Source organism: Ovis aries, chromosome 1, assembly GCF_016772045.2.
Source record: "Ovis aries strain OAR_USU_Benz2616 breed Rambouillet chromosome 1, ARS-UI_Ramb_v3.0, whole genome shotgun sequence".
NCBI lineage: Eukaryota > Metazoa > Chordata > Mammalia > Artiodactyla > Bovidae > Ovis > Ovis aries.
In genome coordinates, this window is record NC_056054.1 from 208,077,575 (window position 1) to 208,099,826 (window position 22,252).

Here is a 22,252-nt window from a genome sequence, read left to right on the forward strand (position 1 = left end):
CCCCTCTGGGTTGTCACAGAGCACCAGGTTGAGCTTCCTGCGTTACACAGCAACTTCCCACTAGCCATCTATTTCACATGTGGTGATGTATATGTTTCAATGCTATTCTCTCAGTTTGTCCACCATCTCCTTCCCCTGTTGTGTCTACAAGTCTGTTCTCTACGTCTGCATCTCTACTCCTGCCCCACAGATAGGTCCATCAGTACCATTTTCTAGATTCTGTATATATGCATTAATATACAATATTTGTTTTTCTGACTTCACTCTGTGTAGCAGGCTTGAGGTTCATCCACCTCACTAGAACTGACTCAAATTTGTTCCTTATCATGGCTGAATAATATTCCATTGTGTGTGTGTGTATAAAATATTACAACTTCTTGATCCATTCATCTGTTGATAGACATATAGGTTGCTTCCATTTCCTGGCTATTGTAAATAGTGCTGCAGTGAACATTGGGGTACATATGTCTTTTTGAATTGTGATTTTCTCATGGTATATGCCCAGTAATGGAATTGCTGGGTCATTTGGTACTTTGGGGGGCTTCCCTGGTGGCTCAAATGGTAAAGAATTTGCCTGCAATGCAGGAGACCAGATTTGATCCCTGGGTCGGGAAGATCCCCTGGAGAAGGGCATGGCGACCCACTCCACTGTTCTTGCCTGGAGAATCCCATGGACAGAAGAGCCTGGTGGGCTAAAGTCCATAAGGTCACACAGAGTTGGACATGACTGAAGTGACTTAGCATGCATGCATTCATAGTTTTATTCCTAGTTTTTTAAGGAATCTTCATACTGTTCTCCATAGTGGCTGTACCAGTCTACATTCCCATCAACAGTGCAAGAGGGTTCCCTTTTCTCCATGCCATCTCCAGCATGTATTGTTTGTAGATTTTTTTTTTTTTTTGCTGATGGTCATTTTGACCAATGTGAGGTGATACCTCATTGTAATTTTGATTTGCATTTCTCTAATAATGGGTGACATTGCACATTTTTCATGTGTTTCTTGGCTATCTGTATGAAAGACAGATTACTTTTTACATGGCAGGATATTTCCTTCTAGTCTTTTATCTAGCTGTTATATAACTGAGATCATTCTGTTTGCACAATTTGGTGTTCTACCAGAAAGGCTCATTGAAGAGACATTTTGAATTTTATTCCTAACCTTAACCTGGATAACTGGTGGCCATTCCGTGGACTTCTAGCATATCAGATATACATTACCAAGATGCCTGCTGTCCTGAGCCTTTGTTGAGGGGAAAACCTCTACTGATGGGACAGAACCCATATCTGTGGTAGAAATGAGTATTCTGGACATAGTAAAGAAGAAGTGCTATTTACTTAGTAGCCTGGGATTAATCACACTGGGCTGGCCCTTTTTCCCTGCAGGCTTATATTCAGAAGAAATATGCTTATAATTATCATTTAGAGCAACTTTGAAGACAAGGTCTTACCCCTGAACAACCACCACCCAGGAATGAGGGTGGAGTAGAGGGTGAGACCGGGAGGATTAAAAGATGAAGAGCAACCCAGCAAGTCCCAGATTTAGAATCATAGAAACTGAGATTTGCAGAGAAATTGGATCTCAGTTCCAAACTTTGATGTTCAAGCAGTACCCATTTCACTGTTTTCTTTAAGGAAAATAGTGGTTTCCAAGCAGGTCACTTAGTCTCAGCCACCAAATATGGAATGCTTATGTGGTGCCAAAAACAAGGACAGAGTCTCCAACTTCCTGTCTATCACGCTAACTACTAACAGCCATCCAAGCCCCAAAGGGTTGATCCAAGTCCAGTTTGTATCTCTTTCTCTGTCATGTGGGAATCTGAGTTCCTAGCACACCCTGTCTCATTCTCTTGGAGGTCAGGTCAGTTTGCCAGGGAAATCCTTAAAAGCTAAGCATCATTTCCCACTTATCTCAGAACCCACCACCTTCCTTCTCTTTTCCTGTCCCTGGAAATCTCCCCTCCTCTCTTAAGGTCTTTAAGATACTTGTCCCCTTTTCCTCCCTCCAGAACACCTCAAGTACTCTCTTCAGGCTTAGTAAAATAGAAGCCAACCAGGGACAGATCTTGCAGAAAATGTCTGCTTCAGTCCCCTGAAGTAAGGGAGAGCAAATGGCCTGGTTTCCCCTTGGGAAGACATAAAGGAAAGTTATAAAGAGGAAAACACAGTGTTTGGTTTTTTTTTTAATTTTTACTTTATTTTACTTTACAGTACTGTATTGGTTTTGCCATACATTGACATGAATCCACCACGGGTGTATATAAGCTCCCAATCCTGAATCCCCTCCCACCTCCCACCCCACAGTGTTATTTTTCAAAAAATCATCCTGCTATAGAAGACCTTGAAGATTTCAGTCGAGTTCACACCCAAAGCTAGTCTCCTTTATTCTTGCACCAGGAGGACACCTTTGCCATAATGTGATGAGTACAGGCCTAGAAACCAGACTGTGGTTCAGAACCTGTGTAATCCTAGCTTTCTGACCATAACCCTCTAGGCTGAGTTTTCTCCTAACAGAGAGCTTGGCACAGAGTAGGATTAAACCAGTGTTGCTTTCTGTGCCTATGGCCAGCTGCTTCCCAAGCCACTGCCCAGCCAGTCCCAAAGGAGCTACTCTAATTCTTCATTGTCGTTGTTCAGTGACTCAGTCCTGTCTGACTTGTTGTGACTCATGGACTACAGAATGCCAGGCTTGCCTGTCCTTCACTGTCTCCTGGAGTTTGCTCAAACTCATGCCCATTGAGTCGATGATGCCATAAAACCATCTCATCCTCGGTCACCCCCTTCTCTTGCCCTCAGTCTTTCCCAGCATCAGGGTCTTTTCCAGTGAGTCGGCTGACCGAATAGGGTGGCCAAAGTATTAGAGCTTCAGCAACAGTTTTTCCAATGAATATTCAGGGTTGATTTTCTTTAGGATTGACTGGTTTGATCTCCTTGCAGTCCAAGGGACTCTCAAGAGTCTTCTCCAACACCACAGTTCAAAAGCATTAGTTCTTCGGCACTCAGCCTTGTTTATGGTCCAAATCTCACGTCCATACATGACTACTGGAAAAACCATAGCTTTGACTAGACAAACCTTTGTCAGCAGAGTGACATCTCTGTTTTTTAATACAGTGTCTAGGTTTGTCATCGCTTTTCTTCCAAGGAGCAAGCATCTTTTAATTTCATGGCTGCAGTCACCATCTGCAGTGATTTTGGAGCCCAAGAAAATAAAGTCTGTCACTGTTTCCATTGTTTCCCCATTTATTTGCCATGAAGTGATGGGACTGGATGCCATGATCTTCATTTTTTGAATGTTGAGTTTTAAGCCAGCTTTTTCACTCTCCTCTTTCACCTTCATCAAGAGGCTCTTTAGTTCCTCTTTACTTTCTGCCACTAACGTGGTGGTATCTGCATATCTGAGGTTATTGATATTTCTCCTACCAGTCTTGAGTCCAGCTTGTGGTTCATCCAGACTGGCATTTAGCATGATGCACTCTGCATAGAATTTAAATAAGCAGGCTGACAACATACAGCTTTGACTTACTCCTTTCCCGATTTTGAACCAGTCCACTATTCCATGTCCAGTTCTAATTTTTGCTTCTTGACCTGCTTACAGGTTTCTCAGGAGGTAGATAAGGTGATCTGGTAGTCCCATCTCTTTAATTTTCCAGTTTGTTGTGATCCACACTAAGGGTTTAGTGTAGTCAATGAAGCAGAATTTGATGTTTTTCTGGAATTCTCTTGCTTTTTTCTTATGATCCAACAGGTGTTGGCAATTTGATCTCTGGTTCCTCTGCTTCTTCAAAACCCAGCTTGTATATCTGAAATTCTTGGTTCATGCACTGCTGAAGCCTGGCTTGAAGGATTTTTAAACTAGCTTGAAGGACTTTTACGCTAGCATGTGAAATGAGCAAAATTGTATGGTAGTTTGAACATTCTTTGGCCTTGTCCTGCTTTGGGATTGGAATGAAAGGTGACCTTTTCGAGTCCAGTGGCCATTGCTGAGTTTTCCAAATTAGCTGGCATACTGAGTGCAGCACTTTAACAGTGTCATCTTTTAAGACTTGAAATAGCTCAGCTGAAATTCCATCACCTCTACTAGCTTTGTTTGTAGTGATGCTTCCTAAGGCCCACTTGACTTCACACTTCAGGATATCTGGCTCTAGGTGAGTAGCCACACCATCATGACTGTCCAGGTCATTAAGACCTTTTTTGTATAGTTCTTCTGTGTATTCTTGCCAGTTCTTCCTAATATCGTCTGCTTCTGTTAGGTCCTTATTTTTTCTGCCCTTTATTGTGCCCATCTTTCCATGAAATGTTCCCTTAGTATGTCTAATCTTCTTGAAGAGATCTCTAATCTTTCCTTCTATTGTTTTCCTCTATTTCTTTGCATTGTTCACTTAGAAAGGCTTTCTTATCTCTCCTTGCTATTCTCTGGAACTCTGCAATCAGTTGGGTATATGTTTCCCTTTCTCCTTTGCGTTTCACTTCTCTTCTTTTCTCAGGTATTTGTAAAACCTCCTCAGACAACCATTTTGCCTTCTTGCATTTCTTTTTCTTGGGGATGGTTTTGCTCACCGCCTCCTGTACAGTGTCACAAACCTCCATCCATAGTTCTTCAGGCACTGTATCAGATCTAATCTCTTGAATCTATTTGTCACTTCCCCTGTAGAATCATAAGAGATTTAATTAGGTCATACCTGAATAGGCCTCATGGTTTTCCCTACTTTCTTCAGTTTAAGTCTGAATTTTATAATAAGGAGCTCATCACCTGAGCCACAGTCAGCTCCTGGTCTTATTTTTGCTGACTGTATAGAGCTTCTCCATCTTTGGCTGCAAAGAATATAATCAGTCTGATTTCAGTACTGACCATCTAGTGATGGTCATGAGAGTCATCTCTTGTGTTCTTGGAAGAGTTTGCTATGACTAGCACATTCTCTTGGCAAAACTCTGTTAGCCTTTGCCTTGCTTCATTTTGTACTCTAAGGCCAAACTTGCCTGTTACTCCAGTTATCTCTTGACTTCCTACTTCTGCATTCCAATCTCATTGCCTGGCAGCAACTCTAGGAGAGACTGCCCTTCCCAAAATGTGTGTCAGGTACCCACACTTGAAACTATTCAAATAATGGATTTTTAGCTGAATTTGGTTTTATATGATCCTGGTTCTTCAGGTGGTAACTATGTTTCTCCCAGAGAAAAATCACAGCTACTACTCTTTGACACCTTGAGTGCTGAGTGCCCTCCAGAAGCTCTTCAACCAAGAGTGTCATTGGATGTGGCCAATTTGAACACTTTATTCCTCCCCAGAAGTCATTTTTATCTGTGAGAAAAACTGTCTCTTGGAAATAAAACAAATGATATAGCGTGTTCTTAAATCCATCTGTCTTCATTTCTCCTGTCTTCTAGTCAGATACAGAGTTTTGGGATAAGATGCAAGCAGAATGGGAAGAAATGGCCCGGAGGAACTGGATATCGGAGAACCAGGAAGCCCAGAACCAGGTTACAATCTCAGCCAGTGAGAAGGTGACCATTTCTCTTCTTTCAAATGTTGACCAGTTTTCTCATCCTCTTTGGATCATATTTTTATAAATTAGTCGATAACTATTTTGTGGGGGGGGGGGAATCCAAAAATTAAATAGACTGTTTAATATCAATCTGACCTGGAAGATATTCTAGTGGATGGAAACAGTGTAATCATGCAATGTGTGAAGGCAGCAAATCTGGAATGGAACACCCTTATTTTTTATCAGTGTCAAGACAGTTTGGCAGCCAACCAGAGCTTGGCCAGTCACTGAACTAACATTGAGGGTTAGTTAGAACAAGAGCTGGGCTAATCCCACAATGCTCGAACCATGTCGATAAGCTGACAAAAGTGATATTAATGGGCGGGAGGGTTGAAAAGGGGGGCTTCAGGCTTTATTTCACGGGTAGTCTTTATGCTGCTAGCAAAGAATTCAGTGGAAAAGATACACTTCACACAGCTGGGTCAAGTACCAAGGGGATTCCTCGGAGCCCCAGAAAATGTGTGAGTACAGTCCACAGCCAGCTAAATTCCCCCATAAAGCCCCAGTTGCTCTAGGATTTATGCTTTTAAAAATGCCTGGAAAAAAAGAAAACACTGAGAAATCAGTTTAAGTGACTTGAAAGACAAAAAGAGATGGAAACATAGAATTTTCTTACACGGGAAATATAGAGAGAGATGTTAATGTTATGGTTCTTTGTGGTAGAAGAATTCTCAGTTTTATTCAATTCTGAATAACTTCCATGATATTTGGTTCCATCCAACAAATTTTACTGTTTACTTGGCCCTACGTACTGAGGACTGAGATGAATAGTCTCTGATTTTAGGGGGTTAGCAATGTACATAATCATTAAGATGTCTTACTCCTTCCAGTATTCTCTGTCCCATAGTAGGCAAGGCAATCTCAAAATCAGATCAACCATCTCATTAAAATCATTAATTTTCCACAAAGAAATTGAAAGTAAGTGAAAAGAGAGAACACTGATGTACAACATCCGTCTCTGGGCTATAACCCATGCATCTGAGCACCCCCTCTCAGGGTCCCACACCCCAACACCACTATATAAGCTGGTCATACCCTATGGATTCTGACAAAGAGTTTTGTCTTTACAAACACCTGGGAAGAATGAAGGTCTCCATTTGATGTATTTAAAAACCTTAGTAGCATCATCAACAGACTAGTTTGTTTCTGTTTATCCAATTGGTTTTTATGATAGCCTCTGCTGCTAAGGTTGCAACAAATAATATCTCCAATACTTCTGATGAGAGTTTATCATGGCATACTTTCTCAAAATCAATTCTGCCTCATATATCACGGGCTCAAAATAGTTCATAGCCTTTAGCATAATAAATCCTTCTAGAAGTCTATCTGAAGATAACAGTCATATGCAGTCAAAGATTTGAGCATAAGACTTTCACCGTAGCTTCATGATAACAACAATAAAAATTGAAAGTAACCTGAGTGATCATTGAAAGAGGATTGATTAATTTTTAGCATAATATAAATAATTTTAATAACTAAAATTAAATGGGGCTTAAGCTACAACCTTGCTTTTATAGCCTGGACTTGTTTAACTTATATACTCATAGAAAATATTAGAAGATTATTTGTATAATCTGTATTATTTAAATTTTTGCAACAAAAGAAAATCTATAACTTTTAAACATGCATTCTCAACGGAGAGATACAGCCTCACAACGGGATAAAAACTGGTTTGGTGAGTAGAAGGTGAAAAAATATCCTAGATGTTACAATAGTTCATAGCCCTCCAAAGGGCCACTGTGATCTGCAGTATGTGGTATTAACATTTCAAGAGAGTGCATGGCAGCATTCTGCAAAAGTTTGTCCTAAAAGTCAATATTTTTAAAATCTTGTGGGTAAATGGCTGAAACAAAAAGAACAAAAGAAATATCAGAAGGAAAACAAACTCCAAAATATTAACAGCGATCATATTTAGGTTGCAACATTACAGGTATCTTTTTGTTTCTTTTTATATTATTCAGTAACAAAATAATATCTAACATTTACACCATGAAAATGTACTACAGTCACAATAAGGAAAAAAATAGCAATTTAAAATTCATTGAAATTAACTAAATAAATAAAATTACTTAAATTCAAATTCAGAAAGAACTGATTGAATATAACAATGAAGAGTTAAACCAATGGATCTGTGTTGGCCCCTCCTTGTGTTATAGGGTTATTACTTTCATACTGAAAACCCCTTCAAAGACTGGCCTGGAGCATTTGAAGAAGGCTTAAAAAGACTGAAGGAAGGGGACCTGCCAGTCACCATCCTGTTCATGGAGGCAGCAATTCTTCAGGACCCTGGAGATGCAGAGGTATCATTTCCCTTCATCCTGCCAGGCTCAGAAAGGGTCTTCATGTGCTAACAAGAGACAAAGGGTGACAGTGAGCTCTACTAGGTGGCATTTTCATCAAGTAAAGTTTCCCAAAGGAGTTAACCTCGCTAAGTCTGATACATGTTTGTAAGTTGCCAAAAAGTACCTATTTTCTAACCACCTCTGCAGTGTCAACAGTGCCCCAGAATAAAAGGTGGGGACAAGAAATGAAAAACCAAAACTGCCAACCTGGAGGCTCAGCAGTAGTTTTCATGGGGCAGAGTAGGGTTGCATCTGGGTCTAGAGCCACACCATATCCCACCCTTGATTTACTCACTTAGCATTTATTGAGCATGTATTATGTCCCAAGAATTGTGTCAGGCATGGGCTAAAGGATTGAAGAGCTGGAAAAAAAATGGACCAGTTGAAAGGACAGATTTGTGATCTATCTGCAAGACAAGTAAATCAATCAGTGCAGTGTAATAAATGTGGTGTCAAAGTATGTGCAGGATGCTAGAAGAGCAGAAAGCAAGGGTTCTGACCCAGCCTTGCCCTCCAAGTGAATCCAAAGCTGAGTTTTGAAGGAGAGATAATTAAAAACTATAAGGAGGTCCAGCTGTTGCTTAGAGGGAACGGTTCATGGGTAGCAGAGAGACAGGAAACACTGGATCCATGGTAAGAGAGGAGGAGACAGGGGCAAGAGAGGAGGCACAAAGAAGTAGCCAGGAGTTGAACTTCATCTTGAAAGCCATGGGGAGCCACTGTGGGAGAGGGACATAATCAGATTTGCATGTGAGACAAGCCCCTTTCTATGAGACATGAACGGTTGTTGGACATGGAGACTGGGAAACCACCAAAGAGGCTTCTGCAGCTTTATCTTGGTTCACTAAGTCTCCAACTTGCCAAGGCCTATAATAAGATTTTGGCAGGTATAAAGGCTTCCTTCTTAGTTTATAATTTTCAGAAAACATCTTATATGGGGATATTCCCAGAGGAACTGCAGAAATTTGTATACAGTGCTGAGAAGGCAGTAGAGAATAGTGATTAAGCCTCTGGAATCTGCTACCTAACCATGTGGTTCAAATTCCTGCTCTACCACTTATTAGCCGTGAGCCATGTGATCTGGAAGGCAGCTATCTCACCACTATACCACCAGTGCAGCACAGCAAGCCATGTGATCTGGGACAAGCTGTTCAAACCCTCTAAGGTTCGGTTCCCTCACGTGTAAAATGGACATCACAATTATAACTGTTTCATTGGGTATTGTGAGGATTAAGTAAGTTCATAGAAATTACAGTGCTTAGTTCAGTGCCTGACATGTCAGTATTTAGTCCTCATCATTATTATTGGTTGTACTGATTTTGCACAGAAAGAACAAATAAATTACTAGTTAAAGCCCCTAGTATCTTGTTACTCAGAATGTTTATGGTGAAATGAGATTGAATTGAGAGTTGAAATTCTGAATCAAAATATTGGAATTTTTAGATCAATCAATTTAGAAAAGAAAGTGATTGCATTAATAGGAAACTACAACCCCCTCAACAAAATAATGCCTTCCTACATTTCTAAATGCTATGTGTTTTCATACACAATATGTCATTTGTCACAATAACCCTGGGAATCTTAATAGAAAGGTATATATTATTGTCCCAGATTCACAACTGAGAAAATGAGTACACTTGGTAACTAATGGATCCTAGATAAGGACCAGGACTTCTGAATCAATGGAGACCCCAAGGCTAAGGTAATTGATGGTCTGTGAATGGTGAAAATGATACTACATCCAAAGGCTAGGAAGATTCCCCCAGAAAAAGATTGTTTCATCAATCTTCAGAAGCATTCTAAGATGTATGACGGAGAAGACGATGGCACCCCACGCCAGTACTCTTGGCCTGGAAAATCCCATGGACAGAGGAGCCTGGTAGGCTGCAGTCCATGGGGTTGCAAAGAGTCGGACACGACTGAGCGACTTCCCTTTCACTTTTCACTTTCATGCATTGGAGAAGGAAATGGCAACCCACTCCAGTGTTCTTGCCTGGAGAATCCCAGGGACGGGGAGCCTGGTGGGCTGTCGTCTATGGGATCACACAGAGTCGGACACGACTGAAGTGACTTAGCAGCAGCAGCAAGATGTATGAAAGGTGAAATCAAAATAGAAGCTGCTCTGAATATATTTAAAGATGTAAAAGAGTCCCCAATATTCTGGGAGAGAAATACTCAGTACTTTTTTATGAATTTGTATCGGATGTGTAATAATAACCCATGAGGGAAAAAACTGATACAATTTTTTCAGCACTTTAAGATGACACTGGGCTTCCCAGGTAGTGCTAGTGGTAAAGAACCTGCCTGCCAGTTCAGAAGATATGAGACCCAGGTTCGATCCTTGGGTCAGGAAGATCCCAGAAGAGGGCATGGTAACCCACTCCAATATTCTTGCCTGGGAAATCCCATGGACAGAGGAGTCTGGCGGGCTATAGTCCATGGGGTCACAAAGAGTCTGACATGACTGAGGCGACTTACTGCACAGCATGCACACAAGATGACACCATATGTTTTCATAGAGTTTTGTTTCAAAACGTTCATAGCATTGATTTCAAAGGCGGGGGCGGGTTATGCAAACCTTTTTAAATCCCTACAACTGATACACCCCAGGCAAATCTGAGGACAATGTGTGTAATGAGAGGTTTTGTTGATGTACATTGTGCTTGTAATGGTGTGAGAATTACTCTTCTTAAAGGTATATAAGTGGAACTTTTTATATTAAAAACTTTCATTCCAGATGTGAAAAACATTATCTATTTGAAGATATTCTTTACAAACTGACTTTAGCAAAGGATTAGAAACAATGGAGAGCAGTAAGGGGGTTAGTTGTGGGAATAATGGGATATCCATTTAACAAAGGAAATTCAAAATTATAGATTTTGAAGGGGATTTTGTAAAAACATGAAAGAATTAACAATGTAATACAAAGTGTAAATGTAGGCTATAAAATTATATGTATATTATATTGCATTTTATATGTGTTTTATGCTTTTTAACTATTGTATTGTGGTGAACACGTGTGACCGGGCTGGGGGGTGGGGTTCTTTCCCCTAGTTCCTAAATTTCCTGTTACCTCTTATAGTAACTACTTGACTTTCATTTATGCAGATTACTTCTGTTGTGTACATCTTGCGATTCTTTATTGTAAACTTTTGACTACTTATATTCCTAAATTATTTTTCTACCTCTTTTCCTGATAAATGCATACTTTTATAAATTTATCTTTCGGTTTTAAGATACCTAATATCATGAAACCTCAGAGACTCAAGAGGTTTCCATGGGCCACAGGAGAGAATAAATACTTAAGAGTTTGTAACTAATGACAGCAACTCTTGACCTGGATGCCACAAAAGAATTTGAATGAAGAAATGCAGGTGATGTTGTAATGTTTCTCCCTTTACAAGACCCACATCCAAGTCAGGGTGCTCCGCAGAGAGGGCATTGTCACATGTAAACAAACAAGCTAAACCACATGATTGATTTTGCTTCCTCTTGCAACGTTGACATCAGTCATTGTTTTTTATGTTTTTGTAGGCATGGCAATTCCTCGGGATAACCCAAGCAGAGAATGAAAATGAACAAGCAGCTATTGTCGCCCTCCAGAGGTAGATGAAACTAAGCACAAAATCATGGGCCAGGTGGTCACTTGTTAAAGGACTTCCAGCTGTTTCAAATTTGTCTTTTGACCCTTAAGTACACTGTACAGAATTTGGCCAAGATCAGTGCCAAGACACCAGATGTTATTTACATTTAGCTCTGGAAAACAATGTATGAAGAAAAAATGTTGCTAAATCGCAATGTTTTACCATCTACAAATTGACCTTCATTGGCACAAGAGTCTATGTCAAAAGCAGTCATAAAGTAGGTTCACTGAATCAATAGTTCTTTTTAGCTTTCTAGCCTTCTGCAGCATCTGAAAGTTTTCTTCAGGAAGAATATATTTAGAGTAATCTCAGCATAATGTTAACTCCAAGTGTCTATGAAGAATCTGCTGAGATAGTTTCATCATCCTGATCCCCTGACCAAAATTCTAGACTTCACTGGGTGGGGATAGCATCACACGATACTTGATTAGAGCCCCTATTTAAACCATGGAAAAACAGCCCCTACCAAATAGACTTTCACTTTCCCTACTCTTTATAAATAAGTAAATACACACACACACACACACACACACACACACACATTTGTTATACATTATCAGTTCCTAAACAACTGATATAGGTACTGTGACGACTAGCTCAACTGGAATTCCATCACCTCCACTAGCTTTGTTCATAGTGATGCTTCCTGCGGCCCACTTGACTTCACACTCTGAGATTTCTGGCTCTAGGTGAGTGATCACAGCCTCGTGGTTATATGGGTCATTAAGATCTTTTTTGTATAGTTCTTCTGTGTATTCTTGCCCTATCTTCTGCTTCTGTTAGGTCCATACCATTTCTGTCCTTTATTGTACGCATCTTTGTATGAAACGTTCCAATGGTATCTCTCATTTTCTTGAAGAGATCTCTAGTCTTTCCCATTCTATTGCTTTCCTCTATTTCTTTGCATAGATCACTGAGGAAGGCTTTTTTTAATATCTCCTTGCTGTTCTTTGGAACTCTGCATTAAAATTGGTATATCTTTCCTTTTTTCCTTTGCCTTTCACTTCTTTTCTTTTCATAGCTGTTTGTAAGGCCTCCTCTAACAACCATTTTGCCTTTTTGCATTTCTGTTTCTTAGGGATGGTCTTGACCCCTGATTCCTGTACAATTTCACAAATCTTGAATCTATTTGTCACTTCTACTGTATAATCATAAGGGATTTGATTTAGATCATACCTGAATGGTTTTCCCTACATTCTTCAATTTCAGTCTGAATTTGGGAATAAGAAGTTCATGATCTGAGCCACAGTCAGCTCCCAGACTTGTTTTTGCTGACTGTATAGAGCTTCTCCATCTTTGGATGCAAAGAATATGATCAGTCAGATTTCAGTATTGACCATTTGGTGATGTCTGGGTATAGAGTCTTCTCTTGTGTTGTTGGAAGAGGGTGTTTGCTATGAACAGTGCATTCTCTTGGCAAAACTCTGTTAGCCTTTGCCCTGCTTCATTCTCTACTCCAAGGCCAAATTTGCCCATTACTTCAGGTATTTCTTGGCTTCCTACTTTTGCGTTCCAGTCCCCTATAATGCAAAGGACATCTTTTTGGGGTGTTAGCACTAGAAGGTCTTGGAGGTCTTCATCAGTTCAGTTCATGCAGTCAGACTGCGTGTCCAACTCTTTGCAACCCCATGAATCACAGCACACCAGGCCTCCCTGTCCATCACCAACTCCTGGAGTTCACTCAGACTCACGTCCATCAAGTCCATGATGCCATCCAGCCATCTCATCCTGGGTCATCCCTTTCTCCTCCTGCCCTGATTCCCTCCCAGCATCAGAGTCTTTTCCAATGAGTCAGCTCTTCGAATGAGGTGTCCAAAGTACTGGAGCTTCAGCTTTAGTATCATTCCTTCCAAAGAAATCCCAGGGTTGATCTCCTTCAGAATGGACTGGTTGGATCTCCTTGCAGTCCAAGGGACCCTCAAGAGTCTTCTCCAACACCACAGTTCAAACGCATCAATTCTTCAGCGCTCAGCCTTCTTCACAGTCCAACTCTCACATCCATACATGACCACAGGAAAAACCATAGCCTTGACTAGGTGGACCTTAGTTGGCAAAGTAATGTCTCTGCTTTTGAATATGCTATCTAGGTTGGTCATAACTTTTCTTCCAAGAAGTAAGCATCTTTTAATTTCATGGCTGCAGTCACCATCTGCAGCGGAGGTCTTCATAGAACCGTTCAATTTCAGCTTCTTCAGCATTATTAGTCAGGGCATAGACTTGGATTACTGTGATATTGAATGGTTTGCTTTATAAACAGATCATTCTGTCATTTTTGAGATTCAGACTCTTTTGTTGACTATGAGGACTACTCCATTTCGTCTACGGGATTCTTGCCCACAGTAGTAGATATAATAGTCATCTGAGTTAAATTCACCCATTCCAGTCCATTTTAGTTTGCTGGTTCCTAAAGTGTTAATGTTTACTCCTGCCATCTCCCATTTGACCACTTCCAATTTGCCTTGATTGATGGACCTAAGAGTCCAGGTTCCTATGCAGTATTGCTCTTTACGGCATTGGACTTTACTTCCATCACCAGTCAAATCTACAACTGGGTGTTTTTTCTGCTTTGATTCCGTCTCTTCATTCTTTCTGGAGTTATTTCTCCACTGATCTCCAGTAGTATACTGGGCACCTACGGACCTGGGGAGTTCATCTTTCAGTGTCCTATCTTTTTGCCTTTTCGTGCTGTTCATGGGGTTCTCAAGGCAAGAATACTGAAGTGGTTTGCTACTCCCTTCTCCAGTGGACCATGTTTTTTCAGAACTCTCCAGCATGACCCATCCGTCTTGGGTGGCCCTTAGTTTCATGCAAAGTCAGGTGGGCCTTAGGAAGCATCACTATGAACAAAGCTAGTGGAGGTGATGGAATTCCAGTTGACCTATTTCAAATCCTAAAAGATGAGGCTCTGTGAAAGTACTGCACTCAATATGCCAGCAAATTTGGAAAACTCAGCAGTGGCCACAGGACTGGAAAAGGTCAGTTTTCATTCCAATCCCGAAGAAAAGCAGTGCTAAAGAATGCTTAAACTACTGCACAGTTGCACTCATCTCACATGCTAGCAAAGTAATACTCAAAATTCTCCAAGCCTGGCTTCAACAGTATGTGAACCATGAACTTCCAGATGTTGAAGCTGGATTTAGAAAAGGCAGAGGAACCAGAGATCAAATTGCCAACATCCGTTGGATCATCAAAAAAACAAGAGAGTTCCAGAAAAATATCTAATTCTGCTTTATTGACTATGCCAAAACTTTTGACTGTGTGGATCACAACAAACTGTGGAAAATTCTGAAAGAGATGGGACTACCAGACCACCTGACCTGCCTCTTGAGAAATCTGTATGCAGGTCAGGAAGCAACAGTTAGAACTGGACATGGAACAACAGACTGGTTCCAAATGGGGAAAGGAGTACATCAAGGCTGTATATTATTATCACCCTGCTTATTTAACTTATATGCAGTTAAGTACATCATGAGAAATGCTGGACTGGATGAAGCACAAGCTAGAATCAAGACTGCGGGAGAAATATCAATAACCTCAGATATGCAGATGACACCACCTTTATGGCAGAAAGCAAAGAAGAACTAAAGAGACTCTTAATGAAAGTGAAAGAGGAGAGAGAAAAAGTTGGCTTAAAACTCAATATTCAGAAAACTAAGATCATGGCATCTGGTCCCATTATTTCATGGCAAATAGACAGTGGAAACAGTGTCAGACTTTATTTTTGGAGGGCTCCAAAATCACTGCAGATGGTGACTGCAGCCGTAAAATTAAAAGATGTTTGCTGCTTGGAAGAAAAGTTATGACCAACCTAGACAGCTTATTAAAAAGCAGAGACATTACCTTGCTAACAAAGGTCCATCTAGTCAAAGCTATGGTTTTTCCAGTAGTCACGTATGGATGTGATAGTTGGACTATAAAGAAATCTGAGCGCCGAAGAATTGATGCTTTTGAACGATGGTGTTGGAGAAGATTCTTGAGAGTCCCTTGGACTGCAAGGAGATCCAACCAGTCCATCCTAAAGGAAATCAGTCCCAAATATCATTGGTAGGACTGATGCTGAAGCTGAAACTCCAATACCTTGGCCACCTGATGCAAAGAACTGACTCATTGAAAAAGACCCTGATGCTAGGAAGATTGACGGTGGGAGAAGGGGATGACAGAGGATGAGAGGGTTGGATGGCATCACTGACTCAATGGACATGAGTTTGAGTAAACTCCGGGAGTTGGTGATGGACAGGGAGGCCTGGCGTGCTGCAGTCCATGGGGTCATAAAGAGTGGGACACAACTGAGCAGCTGAACTGAACTGAGGGCTTGCTCATGAAAGTCTTTTCCACAGATTACCAGCATTGTCATCACCTGGGAGCCTGTTGGACCTGCACAGCCTCAGGCTGGCCCCCAGGCCTACTGTATCAGAATTTACATTTTGCCAGATCCCCAGATGATTTTCATGCACATCAGAGTTTGAAAAGCCCTTGCCAGAGGCTAGTGGGTTAGCATGAGGGGGATCCTCTGCCTCCTAAACCCACATTAGTAGTCTAGAAACCCTGGGAATTTCCTTCTCCTTTACAAAGCATTGTACAATCTTTTACATCTTAACATCCAAATTTAGTTCAAGTCAGTTTGCTTTTTGGATAAGATACATTTAATATATTGATAGCAGTTGTTTAGTTGCTAAGAGCAGCTTTAAAATAATGATATTCCCTACTTCCCATTAGATAAATTAATTACTACCAAATTATGTGAGGGGATTAGCCACATTTTAAACCATCTCATTAAAATCACCAAATCTAGCACTCATAAGACTGGAGTTGTGACTCTTAGAAATGGGCAGAAGTCCCAATTTTTATGTAGATAAGTATGGTTATTTTCCAGAGACTTAGAAATTGAGCGATGCTTTGTACCATTTAATCAATAAAGACCTTAATTTTTCTAAAGAACTTCAAACTCTGGCTCCAGAAAATTCTGAAATTGGCTTTTATTTTCTTCTTTCAGGTGTTTAGAATTGCAGCCCAACAACTTGAAAGCTCTGATGGCCTTGGCTGTGAGTTACACTAACACCGGCCATCAGCAAGATGCTTGTGAAGCTTTAAAGAACTGGATTAAGCAGAATCCAAAGTACAAATACCTTGTGAAGAGCAAGAAGGGCTCTCCAGGCCTTACCCGGAGGATGTCTAAGTCTCCAGTTGATAGGTATCCTTCTTGTTAAATTACATCCATGTACAGTCAGTCAGCTTCAGGGCAACTAACAAGCCTCAGGTCCTCCAACCACGCATTTCAGGATGGTGGGTAGGGTAGCATTTTGCTGAAAAGCAGCACTGACTAAAAAGTTTGATCAGAGACCAGAACCAAACTTTGGACAAATGATCTACTTGTGGACACTCCTAGATGTTTATCTGAATACCATATTTCAAAGCCAAATGCTTCGGGCATATAAATAACTTACAATAAATACCAGTGTGCCAGGTTTTATAAAGACTGAGAATTAGGTATGGGAAAAAGTAAATCATTTGTGTTCAGACTATTTGGCCAACAAATCTGATTTGTTTTCCTTGTAGCTCTGTTCTGGAAGGAGTGAAGGAATTATACCTGGAAGCTGCCCACCAAAATGGAGATGTGATTGACCCAGATCTGCAGACAGGCTTGGGGGTGCTATTCCACCTGAGTGGAGAATTTAATAGAGCAATAGACGCATTTAATGCTGCCTTAACTGTTCGACCAGAGGTAAGTGCATAGCAAGAAACCAGAAGATTCTCTGTTATAAGTAAGTTTCCACAAGTTACATTTTGTGCATTTCTGCTACACTTTATTTCCCTGAATCCAGTGGTTTAAAGTGATCAGTACTAATGATATGCTACTGTGGATGTTAATACTTAAGAGACCTAAAATAGAAACACAAATTGCCTGATAGCATCAAATGGTAGCTGTTCTTTAATGAATGAAAGTCATTTCAGAGGGTTGTGCATAAAGATTTTTGAGTAATTCACCAGTCATGGTCCTTGTCCATTAGCACTGATACATTTTTAGCTATCATCCTTCAACCAGGACTATTGGAATACTGTGTCATTGTGGCTTGTACAAGTTGTTAAGAGAGCTCAAATTTTTTCATCAGGACTATTCGTTATGGAACCGTCTTGGGGCAACCTTGGCAAATGGAGACCGCAGTGAGGAGGCTGTGGAGGCCTATACACGAGCACTGGAGATTCAGCCGGGCTTCATCCGGTCCAGATACAACCTGGGGATAAGCTGTATCAATCTGGGCGCCTACAGGTGAAGTATGGCAGCAGGCTAATGCTGAGAGTCACACTCAGGGCTGAGGTTGACTAATCTGAAAGGTTGTTTCTCAGTAAAAATACCTCCTTTTGTGAAGTAATCTCCTCTGGTTAAGGGTGAGTTTCAGATCTTCAGATCCTGAGGGCTCTTGAGACAGGAACTGTCCGCCTCCATGTTTCTTAGTCATTAGAGAACAGCAATTATTAGGGGATCTTGTAAAATGTAGATTCTTGGGCTTCTCTCCCAGAGATTGATCTATTTGGAGTTAGGTCAAGTCATCTGGGTTTTTAACACCCCCAAGAGCAACTCTTCGAGAAACGTAAGCAGTCCAACCCTTCATTTCCCAGGTAAGGAAAAAAAGGAACCCTTCATTTCCCAGGTAAGGAGGAAAATAACCATGGCTAGGAACGGAGGAATACAGAGAATGACTCAACAAGGTCTCAGGGCCAGTTTTTGGCAAAGCACAACCAAGAATCCAGACTTTCCAAACCTAATTTATAAGTAAAGTTAGTTTAAAAAAAAAAAAGGAAAACTTCAACGGGTGGGTTTAAAGTTTGGAATGTCTTCCTTCTTCTCTCGTGATTCCTTATTATCTTTCAGGTGTATATCCTCTATCTGTTCCCCCATCAACACGGAGCATAAATTACCTTTATTTCTTTTGAGTAATAAAAGTTTGGGTGGTTTTTATTTTCTATTTTCTAAATCAACAGGTATTACTTAAGTGAGGGAAAAGAAAAATTAATGTTAGTGTTAACACAAAAATGTAAACCCTTTCTCATTCTCAGAGCCAGGCTTTTAGAATCAGACAAACTTGGGTTCACATCAGAGCTCTGCCATTTACTGGTTTTGTAAGTCTGGGTACATAACCTTGAGCATCAATTTCTTCACTTGGATGAAAAAATAAAAGAGGATCCTATCTTGCAGGATTATTGTGCAGGTTAAATGTAATTGCCTAGCACAGAACTGATGTTCAGTACCTAGCAGGCATCATTAGTCTGAGCATTATCATTGCCATCATCATCATTATTATTACCATTTAGATAAGTCATGAGAGAGCCACATAACTGGATTGTACTCTTTTGACATCTGAAGAATTGCCATCTCTGAACCGCATAAGAGCATTTTGCCACTGGCAAATACTGAAACTTTAGAAACGAGTTGCTGCATTTATACTCAGAGGATCTTAGAAAGAACATTAGTCACTAGATTGCACTCTGTCCTCTAAGGTGATCTTACTTAGGTCAAAACCAAGAATAGCTGAGTGATTCCTGAGCACCCAGTCTGTTTTATTCTGTGGACATTGTGAAGTGTGTCACAGCAAGGGCCCTCTTTACATCAGCCACACAAAGGGCCAGAGTCAAATTGCGCCACCTCCCTGCCCATCAGCCTGATGATGCATGTTCCATCTATTAGCTTCATTCCTGACTCCCATTTCCCTAACCTGATTTCTTATTTTTACTCCCTTTATTCACTTACTAGGTTGGTGGTATATATAGATTTTATAACACCTTAGGTCCTTCTTCTGGAACAAGAAGAGATGTAAATAAATGCGTATGTACACATAGACGTATTGAATTCACTGAAGGAAGCCTTTTGCAAAAAAAAAAATTGAAGCATAGTTGATGTACAATGTTGTGTTAGCTTCTAGTACAGCAAAGTAATTCAGATATATATATATGTATTCTTTTTCAGGTTCTTTTCCATTATAGTTTATTACAAGATATTGAATACAGTTCCCTATGCTATACAGTAAATCCTGTTGTTTGTCTATTTTATATATAGCAGTATGTATCTGTTAATCCTAAACTCCCAATTTATCTCTCCCTCACCTTTCCCATTTGGTAGCCGTAAATTTGCTTTCTATGTCTATGAGTCTGTTCCTGTTTGGTAAATAAGTTCATTTATATCATTTGTTAAGATTCTACAAATAAGTGATATTATATTATTTGTCTTTCTCTGGCTGACTCCACTCAGTATGACACTCTCTAGGCCCACCCATGTTGCTGCAAATGGCATTATTTCATTCTTTTTATGGCTGAGTACTATTCCACTTTATACATATATGCATACACCATATCTCCTTTATCCATTCATCTGCCAGTGGACATTTAGGTTGCTTCCATGTTTTGGCTATTTTAAATAGTGCTGCTGTGAACATTGCGGGGGGGGGGTGTCTTTCCAAATTAGTTTTCATCTTTTCCAGATATATGGCCTAGGGTGGGATTGCTGGGTCACATGGTGACCCTATTTTCAGTTTTCTAGGGAACCTTCATGCTGTTTTCCATAGTGGACCACTTTACATTCCCACCAAGAGCGTAGGAGGATTCTCTTTTCTTCACAGCCTCTCCAGACTATTATTTGTAGACTTTTTGATAGCCACTCTGATCAGTGTGATTATAGTTTTGATTTGTATTTCTCTAATGATTAGCAATGTTCAACATCTTTCCATGTGACTGTTGGCCACCTGTATGTCTTCTCTGGAGAAATACCTCTTTAGGTTTTCTGCCCATATTTTGATTGGGTTTTTTATATTGAGCTGTATGAGCTATTTGTATATTTTGAGAGTTAATCCCCTGTTGGCTGTATAATTTACAAACATTTCTCCCAGTCCATGGGTTAAATTTTCATATTGTTGATGGTTCCTTTGCTGTGCAAAACCTTGTAAGTTTGATTAGGTCCTATTTGCTTATTTTCACTTTTATTTCTTTTGTGTTGAGAGACTGACCTAAGAAAACACTGGTACAATTTGTTTCAGAGGATGATTTGCCTATGTTCTCTTCTAGGAGTTTTATGGTGTCACGTATTGTATTTAAGTCCTTAAACACTTTGAGTTTATTTTTATCTGTGATGTGAGGGAATGTTCTAACCTCATTGATGTACATGCTAAGCTTTAGAAGAGCCTCCTTTACATGAATATTTTGCAAAGCTTCCAGATGAGTTTTAATTGTAACTGCTTACTGTAGAAAAAAAATATGAGGGGTCAATGAAATACTTTCTTGGCCTTCACAGTAGGGCAGCTATTTGCAGGAGGCCATGAAAATCCATAAGAGGTAGAAATGGACAAACTTCGCTGAGGTGTGAATTTTTCATCTCAAGCATAAAGTCTCCTATAAAGAACAGGTCAATTTTAGGGTTTCCAGATAAAATGTAGAATGCCCTAAGCTAAGTTTGAATCTCAGGTAAACATAAGTATGTTTTTAGAGAAGTTATTTCCCAAATATTGTATGTTACATACTTAATAATGGAAATCATTATCTGAAATTCAGATTTAACTGTGCATCCTGTATTCTTGTTTGCTAAATCGGTCCGTTTTGGTCGGTTCAGTTCTGACGCTCAGTTGTGTCCGACTCTTTGCGACCCCATGGACTGCAGCGCTCTGTCCTTCACTATCCCCCAGAGCTCACCCAAACTCATGTCCATCGAGTCGGGGATGCCATCCAACCATCTCATCCTCTGTCATCCCCTTCTCGTCCCACCTTCAATCTTTCCCAGCATCAGGGTCTTTTCCAGTGAATCACTTCTTCACATCAGGTGGCCAAAGTATTGGAGCTTCAGCTTCAGTTCAATTCAGTCACTCAGTCATGTCCAACTCTTTGTGACCCCATGAATTGCAGCATGCCAGGCCTTCCTGTGGAGAAGGAAATGGCAACCCACTCCAGTGTTCTTGCCTGGAGAATCCCAGGGACGGGGAGCCTGGTGGGCTGCCATCTAGGGGGTCACACAGAGTCGGACACAACTGAAGTGACTTAGCAGCAGCAGCAGCAGGCCTCCCTGTCCATCACCAACTCCCGGAGTCTACCCAACCCATGTCTATCGAGTCAGTGATGCCATCCAACCATCTCATCCTCTGTCATCCCCTTCTTCTCCTGCCCTCAATCTTTCCCAGCATCAGGATCTTTTCAAATGAGTCAGCTCTTCGCATCACGTGGCCAAAGTATTGGAGTTTCAGCTTCAACATCAGTCCTACCAGTGAACACCCAGGACTGATCTCCTTTTGGATGGACTGGTTGGATCTCCTTGCAGTCCAAGGGACTCTCAAGAGTCTTCTCCAGCACCCCAGTTCAAAAGCATCAATTGTTGAGCACTCAGCTTTCTTTATAGTCCAACTCTCACATCCATATATGAACACTGGAAAAACCATAGCCTTTGCTTTTTCTATGGACAAAGGTCCAGATGGACCTTTGTTGACGAACTAATGTCTCTGCTTTTTAATATGCTGTCTAGGTTGGTCATAACTTTCCTTCCAAGGAGTAAGCGTCTTTTAATTTCATGGCTACAGTCACCATCTGCAGTAATTTTGGAGCCCCCAAAAATAAAATCTGACACTGTCTCCACTGTTTCCCCATCTATTTGCCATGAAGTGATGGGACCAGATGCCATGATCTTAGTTTTCTGAATGTTGAGCTTTAAGCCAACTTTTCACTCTCCTCTTTCACTTTCATCAAGAGGCTCTT

At 40.6% G+C, this 22,252-nt stretch overlaps 1 protein-coding gene across 10 annotated transcripts in view; it reads left to right on the forward strand.

The window, feature by feature from the left end:
* The window catches only part of PEX5L (peroxisomal biogenesis factor 5 like), a 300,042-nt gene that overhangs the window by 254,604 nt on the left and 23,186 nt on the right, over window positions 1-22,252 (forward strand). For all 10 annotated transcript variants that reach the window (XM_060393390.1, XM_060393398.1, XM_060393405.1 and 7 more), the window contains 6 exons: window positions 5,384-5,500; window positions 7,698-7,841; window positions 11,418-11,488; window positions 16,521-16,718; window positions 17,084-17,249; window positions 17,638-17,795. In XM_060393390.1, coding sequence (XP_060249373.1) covers window positions 5,384-5,500; window positions 7,698-7,841; window positions 11,418-11,488; window positions 16,521-16,718; window positions 17,084-17,249; window positions 17,638-17,795 — 854 coding nt within the window. The remainder of the gene's footprint in view (window positions 1-5,383; window positions 5,501-7,697; window positions 7,842-11,417; window positions 11,489-16,520; window positions 16,719-17,083; window positions 17,250-17,637; window positions 17,796-22,252) is intronic.